We start from the raw sequence: 21,802 nt of genomic DNA on the forward strand, positions 1-21,802 counted from the left end.
TGGATTTATTTATAGATGTGTTCCTGGTCAAAGACAGCATGCTGATGCTATTGAAATGTTTGCTTATAAACTATATTCTTTGCTTAATGGCTTTTATCTTAGAATCACTGGAAAAGAGAAACAGCATCGACATTTTCCTAAATAATAGCTATTTTCTTACCAGAGTGATTCTAGATTTTTCTTAAAGCTGTTCCAACTCTCATTCAGCATTATCATTCACAAAGTTGTCTTTAGGTTGTTAAAAAGAGAAAGAAAACAAACAACTTCAGCCATCCAGTTTATACATGATGCAGCTCAAGTTCAAAGAGAGTCCTGAGCTTCCTTTTGTATTCAGACAATGTTGTCTAAAGCAAAGGCTCATCGCGATTCAGCATCTCCTGTGCAAGCAACAGTGACTCATTTCAAAGAAATAAACCAGCAACTGTCTTAGACAAAAGGAAATTAACATTTAAGTATCACTCTTATGGGTTGAAAGACTATAATTTACCAAGACAATCGAGGGCAGAGTAAGAGGAAACTTTGCTTAAAGTTTATTTATTTCGTATTTACTTCGTATTCTTCCACTTTCATTTTGCAAGAGCCTTGTGTTATTTAGGATTCAGGCATCTTGCAACAACGTTGGAAAATGCCCTGTACAGCCAGAATCTAAACAGTGTTGGGTGTTCATAATCTGCCTAGATTTTTAAAAAGAAAGTGCTCTTCCGGAGGGCGTCATAAATGGATGCTTTGTGTTGCCTGCACGGAATCAGCTCTTTCTCAAGAAAGGAAAGATTTGCCTCTCTTCGCTTCTCGCTGTAAATACTCATGAAGACCACAGTGTGTTTAACCTAGCCTATGAAAACTGTGTTCTGGTGGCATTTTCAGTATCAGTGTGTTTCCAAGGTTGCTATAACAGATTATTTTTATCTTTGTATAGAAAGGGATTTAAACGCAGGACTTAGGACTTAAAATTGTTTTAAATAATGCATTTTTAGTTTGGCAGCGTTAATCTTCACCGCAGGTATATGTTGCTAAGTGGTTTACTTATGCAGTGTTCTCTCTTCAGGAGGCTTTAGGGAAAGCCTCTTTGCTGTTCAAACTTTCAGTCACACAGAAAGGAAATAAATAAATATGCATACTCACCATTCAGATTAGAGATTAGAAATTGTTACAATATCCACTTAGGAGTTTTATTTGTTTTATTTGAAGAGCCGTTTTTGATGGTATGAAATGGCATCAAAATTGAAGGGTGGGCCACGGTTGACCGTTCTCCTGTGGAACACTATGGCTCTCATTGGCAGCTCTGCGGTGAATATCTTCTTGTGGGGCATCCTGGCTCTTCGTCGTAGCCCTCAGAGCACAGCCCTTGAGCCTCAGTTTTCACAGCTGCCCCATGAACCTCTCTTTCTGGTGCAGGAGTGCCCCCCTTATTCCCAGCACCTGCTCCCTGAACCTGTGCTGATCCTCCGGGGAACCATGTATTACATCTGCACCTTTGCAAAAACCTCCTTCGTTAGATAGATTTCTGCAGATACTACTTGGATTGTAATCTCTGATTTCTGCTGACATTTGTGTTCTCCTTATCTATGCAAATGTTCTTTTATGAGTGTCTGTATCTGCACAACATACAGGCATCACTGCTGTGCGTGTTTCATAATTTAGATACATAGTTTCCTACTACATGTATGTTTTTGCTGGTTGATTTTCTGAATGTCTGGATTTTTCTAGATTCTCTGTGAGATGGTCATTTAGGCTTTGAAAGAGCTTTGAAAGGACTTGGGTTCTAGAATTAGAACAAAAATGCCCAGAAAAAAATATTTTTAGTTACCTATAAATATATATTTAGAGTTTACTGCCATACCACTCTAAATGCCTCAATGTAATCAGAATATGTGTGTATCTATTCATTACCCTCCTCCACCATGGGGAAGAGAGTCTTTGTGATCTACTAGTTAGACCAGCCATTCCTTCCCTTTTCCATTTCCAAGGGGCTTTTTAGATCCTAATTAGAATGTTAATTAATCAATATTTAGGTACTCACATTCACAGAAAGCGTATCAAAGCTGACCACTATTAAACAATCAGAAAGAGGAAATGAAAGGTTATGAGACTAAAGCCTACAGCCTGAGCCAGTGTTGGCATCAGACAAACAAGTTATCTGACCCTGTCTCCTTTGTCTCCCTGAAAGGACTTTGAAAGCCTTGGCCAAATGAAGGCTGTCCCCGTCCTCACCAGGGTCATTTCTGCACTAAACACATCCTACGAAACTAGTGTGTCTCTGCTCGATTCCTCTCCCAGATCCCAGATTGATAGAAAAGAAAGTTGTGCCAACATGTTGTGCTAACAGAAGGTAGTAGAGCATATTTGGTGGCAGCGGCAGGCGACAGACATACAGAGCGCTTGTTTAAGGATAGAGATGGAGAGGTCCAGATGTTTCACCATGAAGTGTCAGCTGCCCCACCTGCTTCTGTCCACCTTTGCTGAGCCTGTTTCTCTGTTCTTCCAGTGCTGTGACTTGTCCAGGAACCGTTTTAGCGACTCTCGGGAACTTTCCTTGTAGGGTAAAATGGAGACTTTGGGTGACACGTGTTTGGGCCCCGTTCACAAGTCCCATCATTATGCACCACCCAGAACGTGGCCTCCAGGAACTCCCATGCACTCAAAGACTTCCTGGGCCTACAGAAAGAATGGGAAAAAGATGGCTCCCCCGCCCCGTTAAAGCTGCACTTGAGAAAGTGAGTCTAAGGGACTTGACTTTTTCTGAGATCCCTGGTTGCATTCCCCACCTCCACACCAATAAATAGGCAGTTATTTCCCATTCAAAATGCCTCACTTGGTATTCAGAGATGCACACAGCTGTGTTTTTCTACCTCTAAGTACTATTCCCTTCCTGTCAAGGCAGAAGTCTTTGACAGAACTAATAGTTAACGCAGCTTGTGCTTCATCTAGGTAGGTATTAAATAACAGCGGCTGCCTTTGAAATGTGTTTTTACTGGAAAAGCTCCTACTTTGCAAATGGCTTTTTAATCTCCCTGGTCAGTGTGCCTGCAATTCACATAGACTACCGCTAGATGGCAACAGTGTCCTTTTACAGAGTGCTGAGTGGTATTAATTGTGGATGCTGAAACAGCAGAAAAGTGGCTTTGTTCTTAAGCATTATCCTTGTGTGTAAAATATCTACGTATGGTAGTATTATGAATTTATACCATACACTCCTTTAATATAGTCAGTGTGCTGATCAACTTCAGAAAGCGAAGCAGAGGAACGGAGGAGTGAAATATGGAAGAAATACTATATTGGTAGAGAGTAAGTGAATTAGCCTCTCCCTTGGCAGAGAGCCAGTCTTCCCTGCAGAGTTCGCCATTGTGCACAACCTCCCCGTTCAGTCTCAGCCTCCAGGGCTGAGCAGATCTGCCAGGAGACTCTGCTGCACCCACCTGGCCGTCCTCGAATGTGCTGCCAAGCATCCTGCCCTTAACTCACTTGAGTGCCCAGCTCACCTCCTCCCTGGGGCTTGGCACCATCCTCAGGGCATCCAGCTGCAGGAGAAACAGTATCCTGCCACTGGCCTCATCAGTTCCTTCTGAATGGAGATGGGCAAAGGGCAAGGCAGACAGATGTCCTTCCAAAGCAGCCACTGCTCAGTAGCCACCACTGTTCTAAGTCCCCTTGGGCCACCACACTCACCGACACCCACTCCAGGCCTGCCTCTTCCCCTGCAGATTCTTGCCTCCCTGTGCTTCTTGGCCAGAGGAGACTCCAGAGATTGCTTCTTCTTACTGGAGATCTCAAAACAGCCAAGCTCTTGTTCATCGTGAAGCTGTTTTCATAAAATCCTAATGACAACATCCCATTGTAGAGCAGTCGCCAGGGACAAAGCCATCTAGAGCAGTGTCCTTCCTTGTCCCTTCTCACTTAATCCCTTGAGCATTCCCTCCCTGCCTCCCACTCCCCCTCCTCTTCTCTCCTCTCCTCTCTCTCTCCCTCCTGTCCTTCCTCTCTTCCATGTTCCTTTCCTTCTCTCTGGGTGGTTTTTTTTTTTTTTTGGTCTAATTTTCTATCTAGGAAGAGGGGACATGAGTGCCAAAGTTGGGTTCTTATAACCACCCACCAGAAAGATCATCTTTGCCCCAGATTGAGATATCCCAGAGAATCCAGATCAAATCTTGTGCCTAATTATAAGCTAACCTCATGGCTTACAGGGCATATGCGTACACACAAGAAACTGTCTGATTGCCTACCTAGCCATAGGAGCAGGGTGGGAGGCATCAGCTGCCAGGAAACCTTGGGGCTGGAGGGCAAAAGGATTTATCTAAGGAAGGAGAAGCAGTGAGGTCTGTGGGAAAGAAGGAAAGTGTCCAGAAGGTTCCAAACTTCTTCCCTGGTACTGTTTCACTTATCAATAATTTACTACGGAAGAATTGGAGTGAGGCAGGGGACTGACTCCTTTCTGCTTGTTAAGCCGGCTTTCAGGAGGCGTTCTGAATATTCCAATAAATAGAAGCTGCCCACTCAAACCCAGGCTAGAGCAGAAGAAGATGACTGGCCTCTTTTTCTCACTGTGGGAGACCCAGCATGCCAGCCCCTCCTAGACCTCCTCCCTCTGCCTCATTAGTTTTTCTGTCGGCCTAAGTGCACCGGGGTTGCTGGAGGGGAGACACTCCAGTCTTGTCCCTAGTTCTCTTCCTAGCACACGACAGAGAACTTGGCATACAGCCGAGGCCTAAAGAAGTTCTGAAGGAAAACAGTGACTGGTGGTGAGAAGGCCAGCAGTCAGCTGGGGATCTGGTTGTCTTATGCTATTGGGGCCACACCCTAGGGACGGACCACATTCCTGCCCCGTGCTCCCCACGGAAGCTCACAAAGCACCAGGACTAGAGGCCTGGCACAGCGGCACAGACCTCACACATGAATCTGAGCGCGTTACTCCTAGAGATACACGCATGGCTAAGTCGGGAGCTGACAGGAAGCAGTCAATCTGTTGAGCAAGTTTGTGTTTTATAAACCAGATGTTTGGCATTACTCGCCATCATTTCCTTTGATACCAGAACGGTCCCCATTATGTAGCATAGGAAATGAAGGATATGGAATAATATACACTTATTACACAAGAGAACACCATAAGCAAGCAGTTGAGGGGCCTTCAAAGCCTGGACAAGTGTAACCGAACGGCAGTTCACTTCAGGATTCCTGCTTGGACTTAATGGGATTTTGCCCAGATGGACCATAATGACCCCCATCTTCTACTTCTATGCCTTGGAAAATGAATGTTGATTCTGTGTCTGCGTTTTTCTTGGAAGCCTTGAGTATGAATCCTAGGCCCTGGTGTTGCCTCAGCAGCAGCTACAGGTTGGAGGCCGCAGAAAAGCCAGCAACCCCTAGTGAGTCGGAGGCAGACGCTTCTGACCATGATTGGCTGCATAATTTCTGCTTGGAGGTCTGGATGAAAACCTCTTGCCCCCGGCTGCTGTTTCCTGTGACAGGCGCAGAGATTGGCTTTTGGTTATAAAGTACGTGCGGTGCAAACAAACCTTCCGATTGATTTTCTCCTCCATGCTATGCTGCGGAGGCACAGAGGCCGAACTGGGGAGATAGGGCTGACGGAGGGCAGGTGAGGGTCGTAATATTGTACACATGGCCATAAGAGGATCTGGGTTCCACAGGAAGCCTGCATGTTGGAACTCTGGCCACAACCCTTAGCAGAAGAGTACACAAGAGTATAGTCCCACACGCGAATCCTGGCCTGCCTGGACTTACTGGATTTCTTTTGTTTACCTGAGGCTGGTTACAAATGACTGGTTTTAGTACAAATGCAATAGCATAAGGATTTTTTTTTTTCCCTGGGTGAAGCTGACACTACATTCTGGCTTATTGGAAGGCCATTTCCCCTGGTCTTGCATTTGTGCCAGGACAATCACCAGCGATTTATAACTGGCTCTTACTGGTTGCAGAGGGAAAGCTTCATTTCTCATTACTGCCAGTGGTGTGTTTTTGTTTCGTCGTGATCCATGTTGGCATGGCCTGAAATTTGGATTTGAGTTGCAAAGTGGAAATTACCCAGGGTTATGGATCAGCTCAAATTGGTTTTTCTGTATAGCAGCAAGGATGAATCAAGGCGCTGGGAAATGGGATTTCTGATGCTAAGAGAGCTCCTTACTGTGAACTGGGTCTGCCTTTGAGTCACCATGGTATACTTCAAGTATTTTTAGTAGAAGTTGAAACTATGTTTCCATAAACAATTACGATACTGCATACACTGGCTGACTTGATTCTTGGCACAACAAGAGCTGTCAACATTGTCTCGAGCTAGTACAATTTGCTTATAAATTTAAAGGATTTTTTTTACTTATTTTAATGCCCAGCAAGTTAATTGAGTAACAGTAACATGACGATTAGTCAGAAGTCTTGGAAGAGACAGGACAGTAAGAAAGCCTATATAGAGAAAGCATGTGTATGTGTATATGTATATAAGCATATAAAGATAGCCTACGTGTGTGTGCATGTGAGCATATAAATATATATGTATACGTAGACTTTTATTTGAAGAGTATTTTATATTAAAGAATATATATTCTAATAAATCCGAAGCTGTGAAGCAGATTGGTGAACTAGAAATTCCAGGAAGGGTTGATGTTTCAATGTTGAGTTCAAAGTCAAATTGAAAAGAGAATTCCTTCTTCCTTGCACAGTGTGTCTATTTTCTTAAAACCTGCTTGTATGAAGGCCACCAAATTGTATCTGCTGTATTCATAGTCTGCCTGTTGAATCAGAGTTACAGATTTTCTCAGCCGTCATCCAGAATAGCACTTGAGCAAACAAGTAGACAGACACTCAGCTAGCCAGGAAGATACCACAGGTTTTTTGATCCTTAAAGACCGTGGCACTTTGGTCTCCTTTTTCACAGAAGATCACAGCTTATTTCTAAGTAGATGCAAGATTAGCATGTTCCCTGCATTTCTGCTGGGTATTTTCTGCTGCTCTTGAGATTGTTAATGGGGTGAGGTGGGAAAGATGCCCCTGTAACAATATTCCTTGGCTTCATGTACACTGATTATCAATATAAGGATTCCTATCTAGAAACCCTAGAATGGTGCCTGAAGTTTTGCATTTATGACAAGCTCTGGAGCGCTGTTGTCTTGGGCATCACAGTGGAAGCAGTGAGGTCATAGGAACCTCAACAGTAGACATGATACGTATGTAACTTGCTGAGTACTGACTAAGTGTGGAAGTGCAGTGTTGTGGTAAAAACCAGTAATGCCAGTACTTGGTAAGTAAAGGCAAAAGGATCAGGAGTTTAAGTACAGCCTGTGCTATAGAAGGCCCTTTCTCAAAACAAAACAAACAAAAACAACAGAAGAAAAAATGAACTAAGGTTGAATTCAATGACTTTTGCCTAAAAGACTAAAACACTGTGTGGCTATCAATCACTTCGATTCTAGAATTGTCTCCTTGGGTGGCCTCTTTCTAAGAGAGAAGCAGGATGGAAGAGCACCTAATTACTCCATGGCTGTAGCCATGGACAAGTGAGAAAAACACCAACCACTGCTATGAACTAAGGATGGTGGAGGCCAGGCCTTGGAGTGCTCCACAGTGGGTGCTCAAGGAAGATGTGAAACAGAAAGGATCTCTCCCATCTGACTTGCACAAGCAACTGTGATGCATGTCTTTGCTCTCTTTTAATTTTGTGCAATCCTGCCACGTACTTCTTGTATGACCCTAGGACAGAGAAAGGAATCCAGCTTCCATGGAGTGCCTCTGTTCCCAGAGGACCACGCTGGGTCCTGTTCTGTCTTATCCTCACAGTGATGATAATGAGCGTGATTTCACAGGACACCAGCACGGCCTGACTGTGCAGCTAGGAGACTCAAAGCTGAGAATCAGAGCTAGGTTTGTCTCGAACCAGAGCCTGCTACTGGGCTCTGAGACTGTTTCCTCCCTTGTTACTGGGATAGGAGAGCTGTTCCTGCCTGTGTGCCTCCCAACACGGTATGAGAAGCAGATGTACCCAGAGGTCTCAAAGTGTCTGATGCAGCTGAAAACCTGGCAGGCTTGCATCCTGTTTCAGGAGTGGTTCCTTCAGAAGCAGCAATTAGCTTCCTCGTGGCGATTTCCAGAGTCGTACGCTAAAGCTATCTTTCCATTCCTGTGCTTTCCATTCGGGACTAGCATTCAGGGATCTGAAGAGGCGAAGGGGCTTGACGGGCCTGCCTGCCTTGGGGAGAGTAGGAGCTTCTGGGTTCCGTTTCCCCACCCCCTAAGAACACTTTAGGAGACCACTGAAGTCTGACGTTTCTGATCCCGCGTTATTGGAAGTGTCATTAGAACACACACTGGGCACAAATGCCTGGGGAGTCGAACAGTGAAGTTGCTATGTTGGAATAAAACAAACCCCTGAAATCCAAATGAGGCTCATCTGATGCAAAATAGCGGAACAGGAACATATCAGCTGCAGTGACTGACGGGTGGGTTCCAGCTGGGGCTTGGGACTGTCAGCCTGCAGAGCAGGTAGAGAGATTCTGCGCTCCCTCCCCGCCAAAGGGTCTCAAGGGCTCTTTCCCAGTAGCCTTTGGCTAGAAGGGACGAAGGTCAACAGGAGGCCTCTACACTGAAGCGTCCATGGCACACCCAGTAACCGCCTTCCCTCTCTCCCCCAGCTGGCTGACGACCAAGGCCTCGTGCTGATGACCACAGTGGCCATGCCTGTGTTTAGTAAGCAGAATGAAACCGTGAGTATCTGCCATGCCTCCGACCTGGTTCTGGGAGGGCTGTTCCTCGGATATCTACATCTATGCTTTGTAAGCTCTCTGGTGACTTCTTGCTCTGCTCAAGGATACTGTGTGTGAGTTTCTCCCTCTTATCTCACCTTACTGTGAGGGCTAGTGAGCGGATGTAAGAGAGGGATGGGCAGAGTTCTTAGCATCTGTAGTCCCTCTCTCAAATACTCAGTGATCAGGGGAGGAAAATTCGCAGACACCTCTTGATTATGGTGGCCACACCTCTCCTCGGTGATCTTCGTTTAATTTCTTGGAGCAAGGCACGAGAGCAGTGCAAAGTGGGATGCTTTCCCAAACAGTTCGACTCTTGAGAGTCTGAAATCAAGATGTGGACAGAGCCGGCGTGCCTCCAAAGAGACAAGGGAAGAATACGTCCTTGTTATTTCTGACTGTGGAGCCCAACATCCCTTGACCCATGGCAGCATCAGTCCACCGTTTTTACTTGTTCCCTCAGTTGTCCCCTCTGCACTGCTGTCTTCTCTCTTTCTAAAGAGACCAGTCACTGTGCTGAAGTGTCACTCTGAATCGAAGAGGACTCTTCAAGAAGTCTTGAGCTACAGTATCTGCCAAGACCCAATGTACCGAATGCACTGGATTCTGAAGTTACAAGTGAATGGGGATTTGCTGTAACCCCATTCACACCAGCAAACAAGACCACAAAGCAACAGACAGTAGCAATTCATATGCTCTTCCCGATGGCCTTTCTGTTACTGAAAGTTCCAGCAAATCCCAGTAGCCACCTGCCCTGGAAATGGGGACCCTGATTCCAAAATACTGCTAAAAGAAAATGTGTCTCTCTTTGACCATTAGGCATCTCCTTGGTGGGTGCCAGACGGTGGTGCATGTGGCAGAAAAGAGTCGCCACTGTATCTCTTCTATAGAAAGGTTTGCTCGAACCTGGTTCATAAGTAAAGTCCTTGGCCATGAAACGCCCAGGCTTCCATCTCAGTTTTCAGAAGGAAGGGACACACAAGAAGAGCACGGTGTGTTGCTATTAGAACAGAGATGCTCCTTTGTTGACTAGCTATAATCTGAATGGAAGGTGAAACAAACAAGCCTGTGGCGATCTGAGCTTGTGGTCTCAGAGAAAGCATCAGATAATAATCTATTGTGTTCTTCTCAATGTCTCCTTTCTACAGAGGTCAAAGGGCATTCTTCTGGGTGTGGTTGGCACAGATGTCCCAGTGAAAGAACTTCTGAAGACCATCCCCAAATACAAGGTAAGGCACTAGTTCACTGTGGCCAGTGCCACAGGGGGACACAGAGCTTTGATTCCACAGTGGTCTGGCTTGAGACTCTGCCTGCTCTGTAGGCAGAGTTCTCCTGACCACCACCATGGTCTATTGTCTGTACTGCTCTTTGATGGGTGTTTCTTACTTTAAACAGATCGTTCCCTTCTGCCTCCTCTAACCTCAGTATAAAGACCTCCTGTGAAACCATGGCTTTTGAATAGGTCATTGTATTTTCCTTCCAGTGTTGACATGATCATCTGGCCTTTAAAAAGAGGGTGCAGAGGCCCATTGAATTCTCATGAAGAAAACACCCTCATTTGCTGGTGGAGAGGGGAACAAAACAATACATGGGGAGGGGCATAGCTCTCTCAAGGCTCAGTCTATTTAGGCATGTAGAATTGTCCCAGGGGCCCCTGAGTGAGGAAAACCTGGGGTACACTGAAGGTTTTGGTGGCCCATTGGGCATAGGGCCCATTGCCCAGAGCTTCATTCCTTCTCTTCTCCCCAGTCCCGGGTGGACTAGCTGGCTCACTCAACTAGCTTTGAGCTCGCTCTGGTTGGCAAAGGCTCCCTCTGATTTTATTAAGAACGAGGCCAGGCCTGGAATCTATTGGTACTGACTGTAGGGCTCTGTGCATATCTTCCTTATCTGATTGGCTGATGCTGGCTCAGGCCTTGACTGGCCTTGCTGACCTTCTGGTGAAACAAGAAAGCAGGAAGAACTCCATGGATGTCGGAGGAGACAGTCACCTTTTCCCACCAAGATTCCCAGAATGTGGGCTATGTTTCCAGAGCCAGAACAATGATCTAGCCCCCATATAATCAAGTAATATAAATGATAGAACCTCAGAAAATGAAAGCCAAGAATGGGAAGAGAAAGGCTTCCTAGCCTGAAGAGGGTTGGCTTTTGTTGAAATCCCCTGACATTTATAACCAGGGCCCACTGTTTAAGGAAGGCATCTACTTGTAGTGTTTCAAATCAATTTCAAGTTTTGGTTTCAGTGAGGAGGTGTAGAGATCCAATCACTGGTTACTGCTTGATATACACCAAATGAATCAAGGAAGAAAGGGTTGGCTATAGAATGTCAACCGTTACCTTGGATGTCAGTTTCTCAGAATTTCTTCTACTGGGAATTAGGCTAAGATGTGTTAATAGGTAGGCACCTTTCTCCCCAACCTTATAACAAAAGAAATTGGTCCACAGAAAGCGTCAATGGTTTGCCATGTTTTGTAGCTGGCAAGTAGAAAAGCCATGGTGTTAGTCTCTAGGACCCCAATGTCAGTAAGAATGGTGAGAGCAAGTATCATGATAGTTAAGACAGAGTTAAAATCATAAAATCATAGAAATAATGAAAAATAGTATATTTATTGTTCTTGCTGTGTATTTAGTGTCATCCAAAATACTCTACATGCCTTGTTACCTTTTCAACCTCAATAGAACCCAGTGAGACAAGAGAGTAGAGGAAGGACAGTAGTAGGGAGCAAACCAGCATCTCTGGAGGATGAGTTCCGTGCTCTCCCTGAGCCTGGTGGAAGAACTGGAGACAGAGGTCTGGTACATGGTGACCTAAGACATCTGCCTCACCTCCATTCTCACAAAGAGCTTTGTGGAAAGTATGCTTGTTAGCCAGGTGGAGTTAGGGGCAACAGGAAAGGAGAGACTTTAGGGAGCAGGATCCAGGGCCCAGTGGCCCACCTGGGTAACACTGTGTGAGGAGGATCCAGGGTCCAGTGGCACTCGTGGTAACACTGTGTAAAGGTGTGTCAGCTCTTAGCTCTGGGACTGTTCCCAGGGATCCAGGGTCCAGTTGACCATCCTAGGCAACACTGTGTGAGGAGGACCCAGGGCCCAGTGGCCCTCCTGAGTAACACTCTGTAAGGATGCATCAGCTCTTAGCTCTGGAGATTTTCCCAAGGATTGCTCCTTCTCCCTAAGCTTCATACATTTTCCCCCAAGCCGTCAGACTTCCTATAATTTTTATTAAGAATCCCAGACACCCCAGCAATAATTTCCAGACACCATGGCCTCTGTTACCATAACGAGCCATTTATAATTGGGTTCACTTCATTAGCCTGAAGGCTCTCGGCTTGGAAAAGACTCACTCCTCTCCCAGGGACAGGGGTCTGCACAGCTCCTGGCCTCCAGAAGAGCAGGGGAGTGAGCTATGGAGCCAGGGTCTGTTTGGCAGCTCCTTGTGCTGGAAGGTTCTGGGTCCAATCTGTTCCCTGTTCCTCCACGGAATTGAGCATGCAAATGGACAGGGATACTGGCTGTGTTTCAGATGAAATGAGAGTTAGGGATTTCGTCAGCATATTGATTTTCGGCCAAAAGCAAACATTGTCCATTGTCATTTTATGAAGTTTTGATTCTCAGAGAGATCCATCTACAGGCTGCATTTGCACAACCTCTCTCCTTGTAGCTGTATCTGATGGTCCCTGAGAGTCACCAACCAGCACACAGGAAATTCAAATCTAGTTTTCTCGGGGTGTTCTCCTGGGAAGGAGTTTTAACCCAGTAGTTTCTGACTGTCAGGAAAAGTTAGGCACAGGGTTGAGAAGGGCTGGCTGTGTATGCTGAAGCCCATTAGCTTCTTTTTGGCTCATTTTTTACTGTTTACTTTGGTTCTGTTTTTCAAGATCATCAAGATAGTGTTTGAATAAAGCGGTGGGTGCCTAAAGTGCAGACAGCTTTAAGTGAGGGCCCGACGCATGCCTGACATGATGCTGAGGGCTGCAGAAGGCCAGGATTTGTGCGGGAGCCCTTTCCAACAAAGAGGTTCCGCTCCCAGAAGAGGTTCAGGCCTGGGTGCTTTCTAAAGCAAGATAAAGGAAGGAAGGAGACCGAGGGAGGGTTGGAGAAGCCAGAAAGTACAGGTGGCCTTTTTATTTGTTTGAAGGTAGGAATGAAAATATTTTTGTGGTTAGTAAAAATGGAATGGAAAAGAGGAAAGCAAGAACGGAGTCAGAATTTGCACAGAAGATGGTTGGGAGGCCAGAGCGTAACAGGTAAAGAGTTTGCGTGAAGAGGCTGTGTGAGGCTGGCAGCTGTGGAAAGGCCCGGGTAGGAAAGAGCACTGCCGGGGAGTGCTGTGCCAGTCTATCGAAGGGCAGCAAGTGAAGGAGGCAGTGTGGATACTTAGGTCGGGCCAGCCCCAGGGAGTCCTGACAGACTCAGGAATCCCCTCTCACACACAAAAGGGATTCTCCGAGTCCTCCAGGGGACGTGACCGGAATTGCCTTTCACACTGCTCTGTCTTTGAGGCCTAGAGGTTGGCTAGGACCATTTTTGGAAACTGAAGCAATATAACAATGACAGTACGAAGAGGCAGGCTTGCGTCTGAGGAATGTCATAGAGAAAACATGTCATGATCATTTGGTTTGGAGGATTGTGGGTAAAGGGACCGCGCTAAGGAGATGCTTCTGTATCTAACTGTGGGAGAGGGGAGTCTGGGAGGTCCTAGTGCCACCTACCCAGAGAAGCAAGAAGAGAAAAAACTTAAAGAGCCACCATTGGGTATGTGGACTGTCTCCAGTGTAAGAGCTCAGGGAAGCAGAGCCCTTAGGGTGACAAAAGACAGGGTTGCTGATGTTCATAAATGGAGAGTAGAGTGAAGGTGGGCAGGACCCCCTGGTGACAGGGTCTGAAGGAGAGCCAGGGCTTGCCTAAAAAATAACAAAGGAGTAAGGAAAGGAAGGGTGGGGCCTGGCAGCTGAGGAGACCCAAAAGTGACACTCACATAGACTCAGGCTCTCGGGAGACTGGTATCATCTAATGATTGGCGAGAGGGGAGCATTAGCGTCTAGAGGGATGAGGCAGAAGTGGGCCATAGGCAACAGAGACAGCAGGTGGCCAGTGAGAGGATGCTGGTCTGGAAAGGCCAAGCCCCTTGCTTTCCCAGGGAGGAAACACAAAGCTTGTGCCGATTTCTCTTTCTCTTCCTCCTCCTGCTCTTCTCCTCATATTCCTTCTTTCTTCATGTTCCCTGCCTGCTCCCCATCCCATCCACCCCTCGGGCCATTTTAACCATATGCTCTGGCTTTTGCCCTCATGGCTCTTGTACCTGATGGAGAGAGGCAGACTTTTAATAATCGATGCCGTGGCTCTCAATCATACCCTCATAGATGACGACTCTCGATTATAAAGATCTATGCCAGGGTAGAGCAGAACAGGGAGACCGACCTTCTCTCAAGACCCACAGCAGAGGGAGAGGCAAAGTCAGCTGGGTTGGAAGACACTGGCTGCATTAGCTGACTATAAAATACCATTTGTTTGGTCTGATGCTGAGTTTGAATTTCCAGGCAAACCCCATTCTTGCCTTTAATGGAAGAAGTCAATCTCCCAGAGTCCTTCCTGACCCTTCCAGCCCATATTAAACCAGAACTTAATAACGATAATTAATGCAGTGTTGACTGTCTGACATTCTTCCAGGAGGCAAGATGAAAGAGACGATAGACATCTCAAAGGATAGGAAATCTTGGGTTTATCTTTCCCGGCATAATGAAATATACTTTTATCATTAGAGTCAAGTAGAATGTTATTAAGGCTTGCTGTGCAAGGTAAGACTGGGAGAAACGTCTGTTGCCCTTGACGACCACAGGCGTATTTGCTTTATGTAATGCAACGGAAACTTTTAATTGCTGGTGGTAATTCTCTGAAGTTCATTTCACATCACCTTGACGTTAATCTAACAAGCAGACAGGGTCAGTCCTGGTTTGTAAACCCCGTTGTCTATATCATTTAATAGTATCATATTCAAGACTGTGAGTGGCAGGGAATTTGAAGGAGGAATAAATAAGGGTTCAGAACTGTGAAGGGATCCCTCAGACAGAACATAGAGAATTGTTTTTCCTCTCTCTCTCAGAATTGTTTTTCCTCTCTCTCTCTCTCTCTCTCTCTCTCTCTCTCTTCACTGTTCTGGCAAAGTCAATTACAATATCTTTCTTTAGAGAGAGAGAGAGAGAGAGAGAGAGAGAGAGAGAGAGAGAATGAGGGAGGGAGGAAGGAAGGGAGAGAGATCAGTATGCATTTTACGCCAGAGGCCATTTTAATACATGAATGATTTGTAGGTAAATTTATTGTAGCCAATGGGTGCAGTCAAGTGTGTAATAGAAATATTGTCAAAAAGCTGGGATTATTATTTAAATAAGTGCAGTGTTAAATTTGATTACATACTTTTTAAAGCTAATAAAACATTTCATTGCACTCAAACTATTTCCCATAGTCCCATGTAGTCAGAAAACACAACGTAACTGAGGCTCTGCATAGCGGATGGTCCAGGCTTTGTGTGGATGGAAGGATGTGTGGAAAACTTGGCAGCCACCATCAAAATGATAGGCTACAGAGGGACTGGCTGCCCCACATAGGACTGCTAGGGACACTTCCACTTCAAGGACTATGGAGGGGACGGGGCAGGACAGCGGGGTTAGAAATGGCTCCTGTGAGTGAGACACAATAGGAAACCAGGGAGCGAGGTGGGATGAGGGTCATTTTCCTTATCTTGATAAGGGAGAAAATGCCCCAGCCGCAAATGTTTTGCTCCCCTGTCTAGAAATATCCATGACTCCGTTAGTTTTTCTAAAAAGTAATTGTTCTGTTTTAAATAAATAAAAATAATGCCATAGGATGCCAGTATGGGGCTATGACATTTCAGATTGTGCTGTTTGCTGAGCTTCCGTGTGACAGGTCCGCCTTTCAAGCAAATGTCAAGGATCAGCGCCTTGCATTCATTTTAATGAAATATTGTGCTGATAAGGGTTATGAATGCCAAGTTTAAGCTGTGAATTACTCAGGTTGGGCTGCTTTGTGCTCTGTGACTCCGCCGGGGAGTGAGCTAATGAAGGTTTCTTTTGGTTCCCTCTTACAGCTAGGAATTCATGGTTATGCCTTCGCCATCACAAATAACGGATACATCTTGACGCACCCTGAGCTCAGGCCACTGGTAAGAGGGACATCCTTTCCTGCATTTCTTCAGCTCTATAGTGATGACGCTTTGCAGCAGTTTTCATTAGAAAACCACTCAGTTCATGGTGTTAAGGAGGCTGTTTGCATAGCCGCAAGCCAGTATCTTGATGCACAGTGTATCAGTGTTAAAGAAGAAATCAGTTTCTGCTATGTTCTTATATGTAAATTCATATATATATACACACACACACGCACACACACATATAAATGCCTACATTCATTTAATTAGAAATCTATCAGTATTTTGGAAGTTTTTCTTTAACTCCACACAGTTTGAAATCCATTATAATGAAAATTCATACTCTAGATCTACTTACTGGAAATCTGTTTTGATAGAACAAATCAGATACAAGATCTCTGAAAATCCACTTCATTAGGATTTATCTCCCAACTATGTTGCCAAAATGCAGTATCCAAAGAAGCTATTCAACACCTTTCTGCATAAATGGAAACAGCTAAGATTTTTCTCCATTTTTTAGCAACTGAGTCATACCTAATAGCATTGTTTTGACTTTCTTCAAGAGTGGCTCGAGGCCAACCCAAGATAGTTCATGGTCTGTGTTGTAAAAAGAGGTCCTCATAAGGAGGTTGCTTAGTGTACCCTCCAGAAAATAATGAGGACCATCTCCCAGAGGACAGCCAGGCTCTGCAGGAGAAGCCTTGACTGAGCTCTGCAAGTTAAGGCCAATGAAGGAAACTTAGTGAGACCCTGTCTCAGAATAGAAAGATAATGTGTGCAAAGGGATGACTTGCCTTGAGCAGACTAGATCCACCATGATGCAAAAAGGAAGAAAAAAGTAAAGAGAAGAAGAAAGAGGCTCCAGTCCATTGATGGCATCTCTTGTGGACTCTAGAGAGGTGTTGAGAGGAAAGGTGCCATTGCTTGTCATTTTGGGCTACTTAGAATGTGTTGCAAGAATGACAGCCACTTAGATTTATGAGCCTTCAGTTCATTTTAAAGAAGATATGGGTATTAAGAGGAACACAGCCTTCTGCGTTGAGAATGCGCAGGCCATTCTCTTGGCAGCGCACTTGACCGGGCACAGAGATGCACAGTGCCGCCCACAGCAGCAATCTCTGTCCCTTTCCTCAGAGTTAGAACATAGCATCAGAGACCTCTGCAAGTGTTGCTTAGCCCAGCGCTGTGGGAACCATTCTCTTCTCACTTGCGTCATTGTTTAGAAACTGGCCATGGGAGAGCCCGTCATCATCCAGCTTCACTCTAATCACCGTGGTATTAATGGACTCATGACCACATCATGAATCCCATATGCTTCTTTTTAGGTGGGACTGAATATGATGTTTGATTGCAACTCTCTCTCTCTCTACATATAATGTAGATTTATTTTAGGTATACACATAAATGTATATATGCATATCATATTATTATTCCTATGTGTGTGTGTGTGTGTGTGTGTGTGTGTGTGTGTGTGTGTGTGTAAAGGACAGAAAGTTAATTCTGTTAGCTGATTGCAATTATAACTCTGAATTTTTGGGATGTCTGATCAAAAAAGTCACAGGTGTCTTAAGAATATCTAAGTCTAAAGATATATCCGAGTCTAAAAAAACTCACTGTATTGCCCACCCCAAGCTGTCAAGGGGGGTTTATGATTGGGAAGATTGGGTACATGTGGGTTTGGTGTGGTGGAACATGGGCTCCTGGTACTTATATGTTCCAAACCAGAATAGATCAGAGGCAATGACATGATCAAACCTGACTCTTTTGCCAGGGAATATAGCTTCCTATTATCCAGCTTTTGAAGGAGGAAGGATGTGAAGTCAGGTGTCAGAAGTTGCCATGGTGGTCTCCTTCTCTCTATAGCACTGGGAATGGCTGTCCTCTACACATGTATCCAGGGTCTCTCTAACCATTTGTGTTTCCTGGCAACACAGCAAATAGCCTCTTGTTGGATCTGTATCTACCGGGAGGGCAGCTGAAAGTCTGGAGGAGCTGGCTTACTCCTCACAGCACTGACTCTGGTCATGTGACTCTGCAAGCACACAAGTCATTGCTATGCATCTCATTAGTCAAATGCTGGGATGAGTGGATTTCCTGGAAGCAACAGCCAGGGTCAGCTTTCCATACAGGAGGTGATCTAAGGGAACGCTCTACAGCTCACTTGTCCAAACACAAACCAGATGCATCTGTTGCAACTGACTCATGACAAAGACATTGGCCAGACCAATGGGCCATCTGTCCCACTCAACTGTTCCTGACTCTGAGGCCATCAGATGTTTAGGAGAGGTTAGGAGAAGGGATGTCGCTGTTGGAGATGACATAAATTAGCCTATCTAAATATGGCGACGGAGTACAGGCTGACCCTGCTAAGGGGAGGACATGCCATCTCACCCAGGCTAATCTTCATCTCTAGTCCTACCTCATCCCAGCTCTATGACCCATGACATCAACAACACCTTTCTGAGAATCGCCCTCCCCTGATGATGATGCTTTAATAATATGTATACCACAGCTTTGTCGTCGGTGTGAACGGAGAATGTTAAGTGAGAAATCCCACAGGGCAGCAGGTTCCAGGACGTCACAGGGAGGTGGGAGGTATCTAAGCACCCCCTCTGTCCTTGGCTATACTGATCTGTGCTGATCTGGGCTTGGCCACGTGAAAGACTGTGAGGCCTAGATAGTGTCAGTGAGTCCTACATCTGAAGAACACGTTTGGACTATTCAGGAGGTGATCCCGACAAGTGTCTGCAATGCCTTATGTGTATTCATGCTCACACATGACTTTTGATTATTTGCTTGTTTTTGAGGGGTTTTGTTGTTGTTGTTGTCGAATAATATCTTTGGCCTATTCTAATCCAGAGTACAGACAAAAATCTGTGTTAAGTAGCTCTGTGTGGGCCTTCTATAGGGAAAGGGTCTCTGTTAACATTGAGACAAAGACTAGAAACTGCACAGTAAGGTGTCTGTGGCTACACTAGCTTTAGGTGTCCTGGTTCCTGTTCTTCATTTTTTGTGTTTTCTATCCCTCTTCCTGACAGCTTTCCCAGCATGCAGTCAGTCCTCAGAGAATCAATGAAGGGCTCCTTCCAGTCACTGTTTTCAGTGTCCCTTTTGAAGCCTCTAAGTGGATCCTCTGCTGTCCTAGTAGTCAGGTGTCTATCATGCGTAGATCTGCCTGGACTGGACTTTGGAGTACAGCTGGCCGCAGAGAGCTCCTAGTAGCTTCTTTGATGGACTCAAGGCCCAGTCATCTCCTCTCAAGCCCAGACTTAGAATGAAGCCATTATAAATGAACCTTCCCCTGTGTTCTGGCCAAGGCTGCGGATTAGCATGGTGAATGTGAGCATGGACTGTGGCCAGCATGGGGAGGGCGGAGAGCGTGCTCTTCACACAACTCGGGTTCCCTTCTTTCTGCCTCTGAGGTTGCTCCTGCCCTCGCAGCCAGATGAAAGAAGTGGCTTTCGCTAAAGCACAGTACCGATATTTTTCTAATTTGTCCAATAAAATCTTTCCCCCAAACTTCATGTTTGGCTTGGTTTTTCCCAGTATTTTCTTTCATCTTGTGTGATTTGGGTGTGAATCCTGAAAAGTCTCCAAATGCAGCTCACTCTCAGGGCCTCATTCAAGCTCCCTCAGGAGTCAGGCTTCCCTGGTGATAACCAGACATCTCCCTGTCCTGTCAAGTGCCCCCCTCCACCTTCTTGCCACCAAGCTGTCATTTCCTAATAGCTTCACTGATGTCAAAATAACAGGTTCTTGCTGGGTTTCTGATGGGACTTGTCCTGTACTGCCATGAGGACTGAAGTAGCTAGCTGCCTCCCAGTAGACAGAGGCAGCGCCTATTCCTAGGGGGCTGAGGGGGTGGAAACTGTACAGCGATTGGGGATTAAGTTAGTCCTGAGAACGGTCTCCTGTGGAGTGGGAGGCCAGTGCATAGGCTGTGGCCATCACCATCCTTACATCCTTACCTTTCTTACTTTTTCTTAGTTTTCCTTTTCTCTAAAGATGTATCTTAGAATGTCAAGCTCTGAACATGTAGCTTTTTCTTTTGCCTGCCAAGGAACAGAGGGACAAACAGTCTATAACAGGCTGTCTTTAACATGACCATTAGTTTTGTTAGGATTTTGGTGATCAGTTTGCCTCTGTACTGTAGAAGATAAGGGTATTTACTGACCATCCACTCAGGAAGCCTGGACTATGGACCTGGTCAAATCCTCAAGGGAATACAAAGTAGGTTCCTCCTAGCGGCCACAGCAATGGCAGATTCCACAGGGAGCCATCGGATGACAAAATCTGGAACTCGGTTCCACAAAGCTCATGCTGAAATCAGTCAAAAGTTGTCTGTTCTGTGTCTGCAGGCCCAGGAGGTGGGGAAGATGCTGGGAGGAATATATATATATGACATTCTTTTGCCTCCCACCAGTGTTTTAAACTATGTTCTCTTATGTCCTAGACTGTCTTTGATCATCTGACCTCCCTCTTCTGCCCCCTTGTGCTGGGATCATAGGTCTGTGTTAACTGTGTTAACATGCCTGTTTCACGTGATGCTGAGATGAAACCCAAGCTTTGTACATGCTCTTCAAGTTCTCTACCAACCGAACTACACCTGCAGCTTCAGGTTCTATCCTAAATGCAAATTTATAATCAGTCATATCGATCACTGTTGAAGACATGGGAAGTAGACTCTTGAGGCTGGAAAATTTATAATCTTGCTGGTGTCCTTGGAGATCTGCTAGATTCTGGGCCCGTGCAAGGTTACTGAGATGCACTGGGCTGCAAGGAAGTGAAGATCTGATGGGAAGGGGTTCCATGTAAATATAGAGACCCAAGGACCCTGGGGCAGAGCAGCTTTGGTCCATTTGTTTTTGTGGCTGCTACTCTTAGTATGCATGTCTGATGTGTGTTGACTCCTCCCTTTGGGAAGGATGCCATTCCAGGTGCTTTTCACATAACATTGCTTCCATTTGACAGCTACAATGGTGAGTCTAGGGCGCTTTAAAAGAATCCAGAGATGCTAGAAGGTTGAAAGGGATAAGGATGGGCAAGGTGTATTTTTATCAGTTATCCTGGGCAACTTTGAGCAATGGATTAATAATCTGGAGGGCTCTGTGAATAAAGGAGCCATCAATGGAAAGCCAAGGCACTGAGGCATGATGTGGCCTCCCCAGAACCACATAGCCAGAAAGTGCCAGAGCCAGAAGCCTTGGCCTGGATCCCCTAGATGGGCTGAGTTCACGGTGCTATGTTGGCTCCTCAGGGATCAGGTGGCAGTGTGGCTGGAGAGTGGGTGTGGCTGTGAGCCCTGGTCTCTGCAGTTCTGCACATGGCTTCCAGGACAGTCGCGGTACAGTTACAGTGAGAATCTGTCCAGCAGGAACTCAACTTGTGCCACAGAATGAGCTGCCTATGTTGTTAAAATTTTCCCAGAGGCTGCATCTCAAGAGTAGTGGAGGCCACAGGTGAAATTAAGTGTAAGGATAGTATTTTAGCTCATGTAGTCAAATCACTGGTGCTTTAACGTATAATCAACTTGGAAATAATTAATATAGTATCTCACATTGTTTCTGTAGTAGTCTGTAAAATCTGATACAGATTTGACAATTAGAACATGTCTCACTTAGGACCAATATTTCAAGTTCTCAAGAGCCCTATCTAGCTGTGACAACCACAGGGATTCTACAGGCCTAAGATGTAAACAGACATCTGAGAAATTTCTGGAGAACATGGAGGAGAATGTGGATGAAACAAGTGGTCAGTTATGGCTACCCACCCCCTCCCAGACTGCAGCTTGTCTGGCCTATGACAGGGAAGTGAGAAGGCTAGCATTCGCAAGAGCCTGGCGGGAAGCCAGAGCAGATGGACTCTCTTCTTTGGCTGGGAAGCCCTGACTGTGTGA

The 21,802-nt window shown here is 45.6% G+C and overlaps 1 protein-coding gene across 2 annotated transcripts in view; it reads left to right on the plus strand.

Moving 5' to 3' along the window:
• Positions 1–21,802, plus strand: part of Cacna2d3 (calcium voltage-gated channel auxiliary subunit alpha2delta 3) — an 835,389-nt gene that overhangs the window by 614,531 nt on the left and 199,056 nt on the right. For both annotated transcript variants that reach the window (XM_041662952.1, XM_041662953.1), the window contains 3 exons: positions 8,634–8,705; positions 9,893–9,973; positions 15,850–15,924. In XM_041662952.1, the coding sequence (XP_041518886.1) occupies positions 8,634–8,705; positions 9,893–9,973; positions 15,850–15,924 (228 nt within the window). The remainder of the gene's footprint in view (positions 1–8,633; positions 8,706–9,892; positions 9,974–15,849; positions 15,925–21,802) is intronic.

The sequence above is a fragment of the Microtus oregoni genome, unplaced genomic scaffold, assembly GCF_018167655.1.
Source record: "Microtus oregoni isolate MIOR12 unplaced genomic scaffold, Mior012 000013F_ref0000133, whole genome shotgun sequence".
NCBI lineage: Eukaryota > Metazoa > Chordata > Mammalia > Rodentia > Cricetidae > Microtus > Microtus oregoni.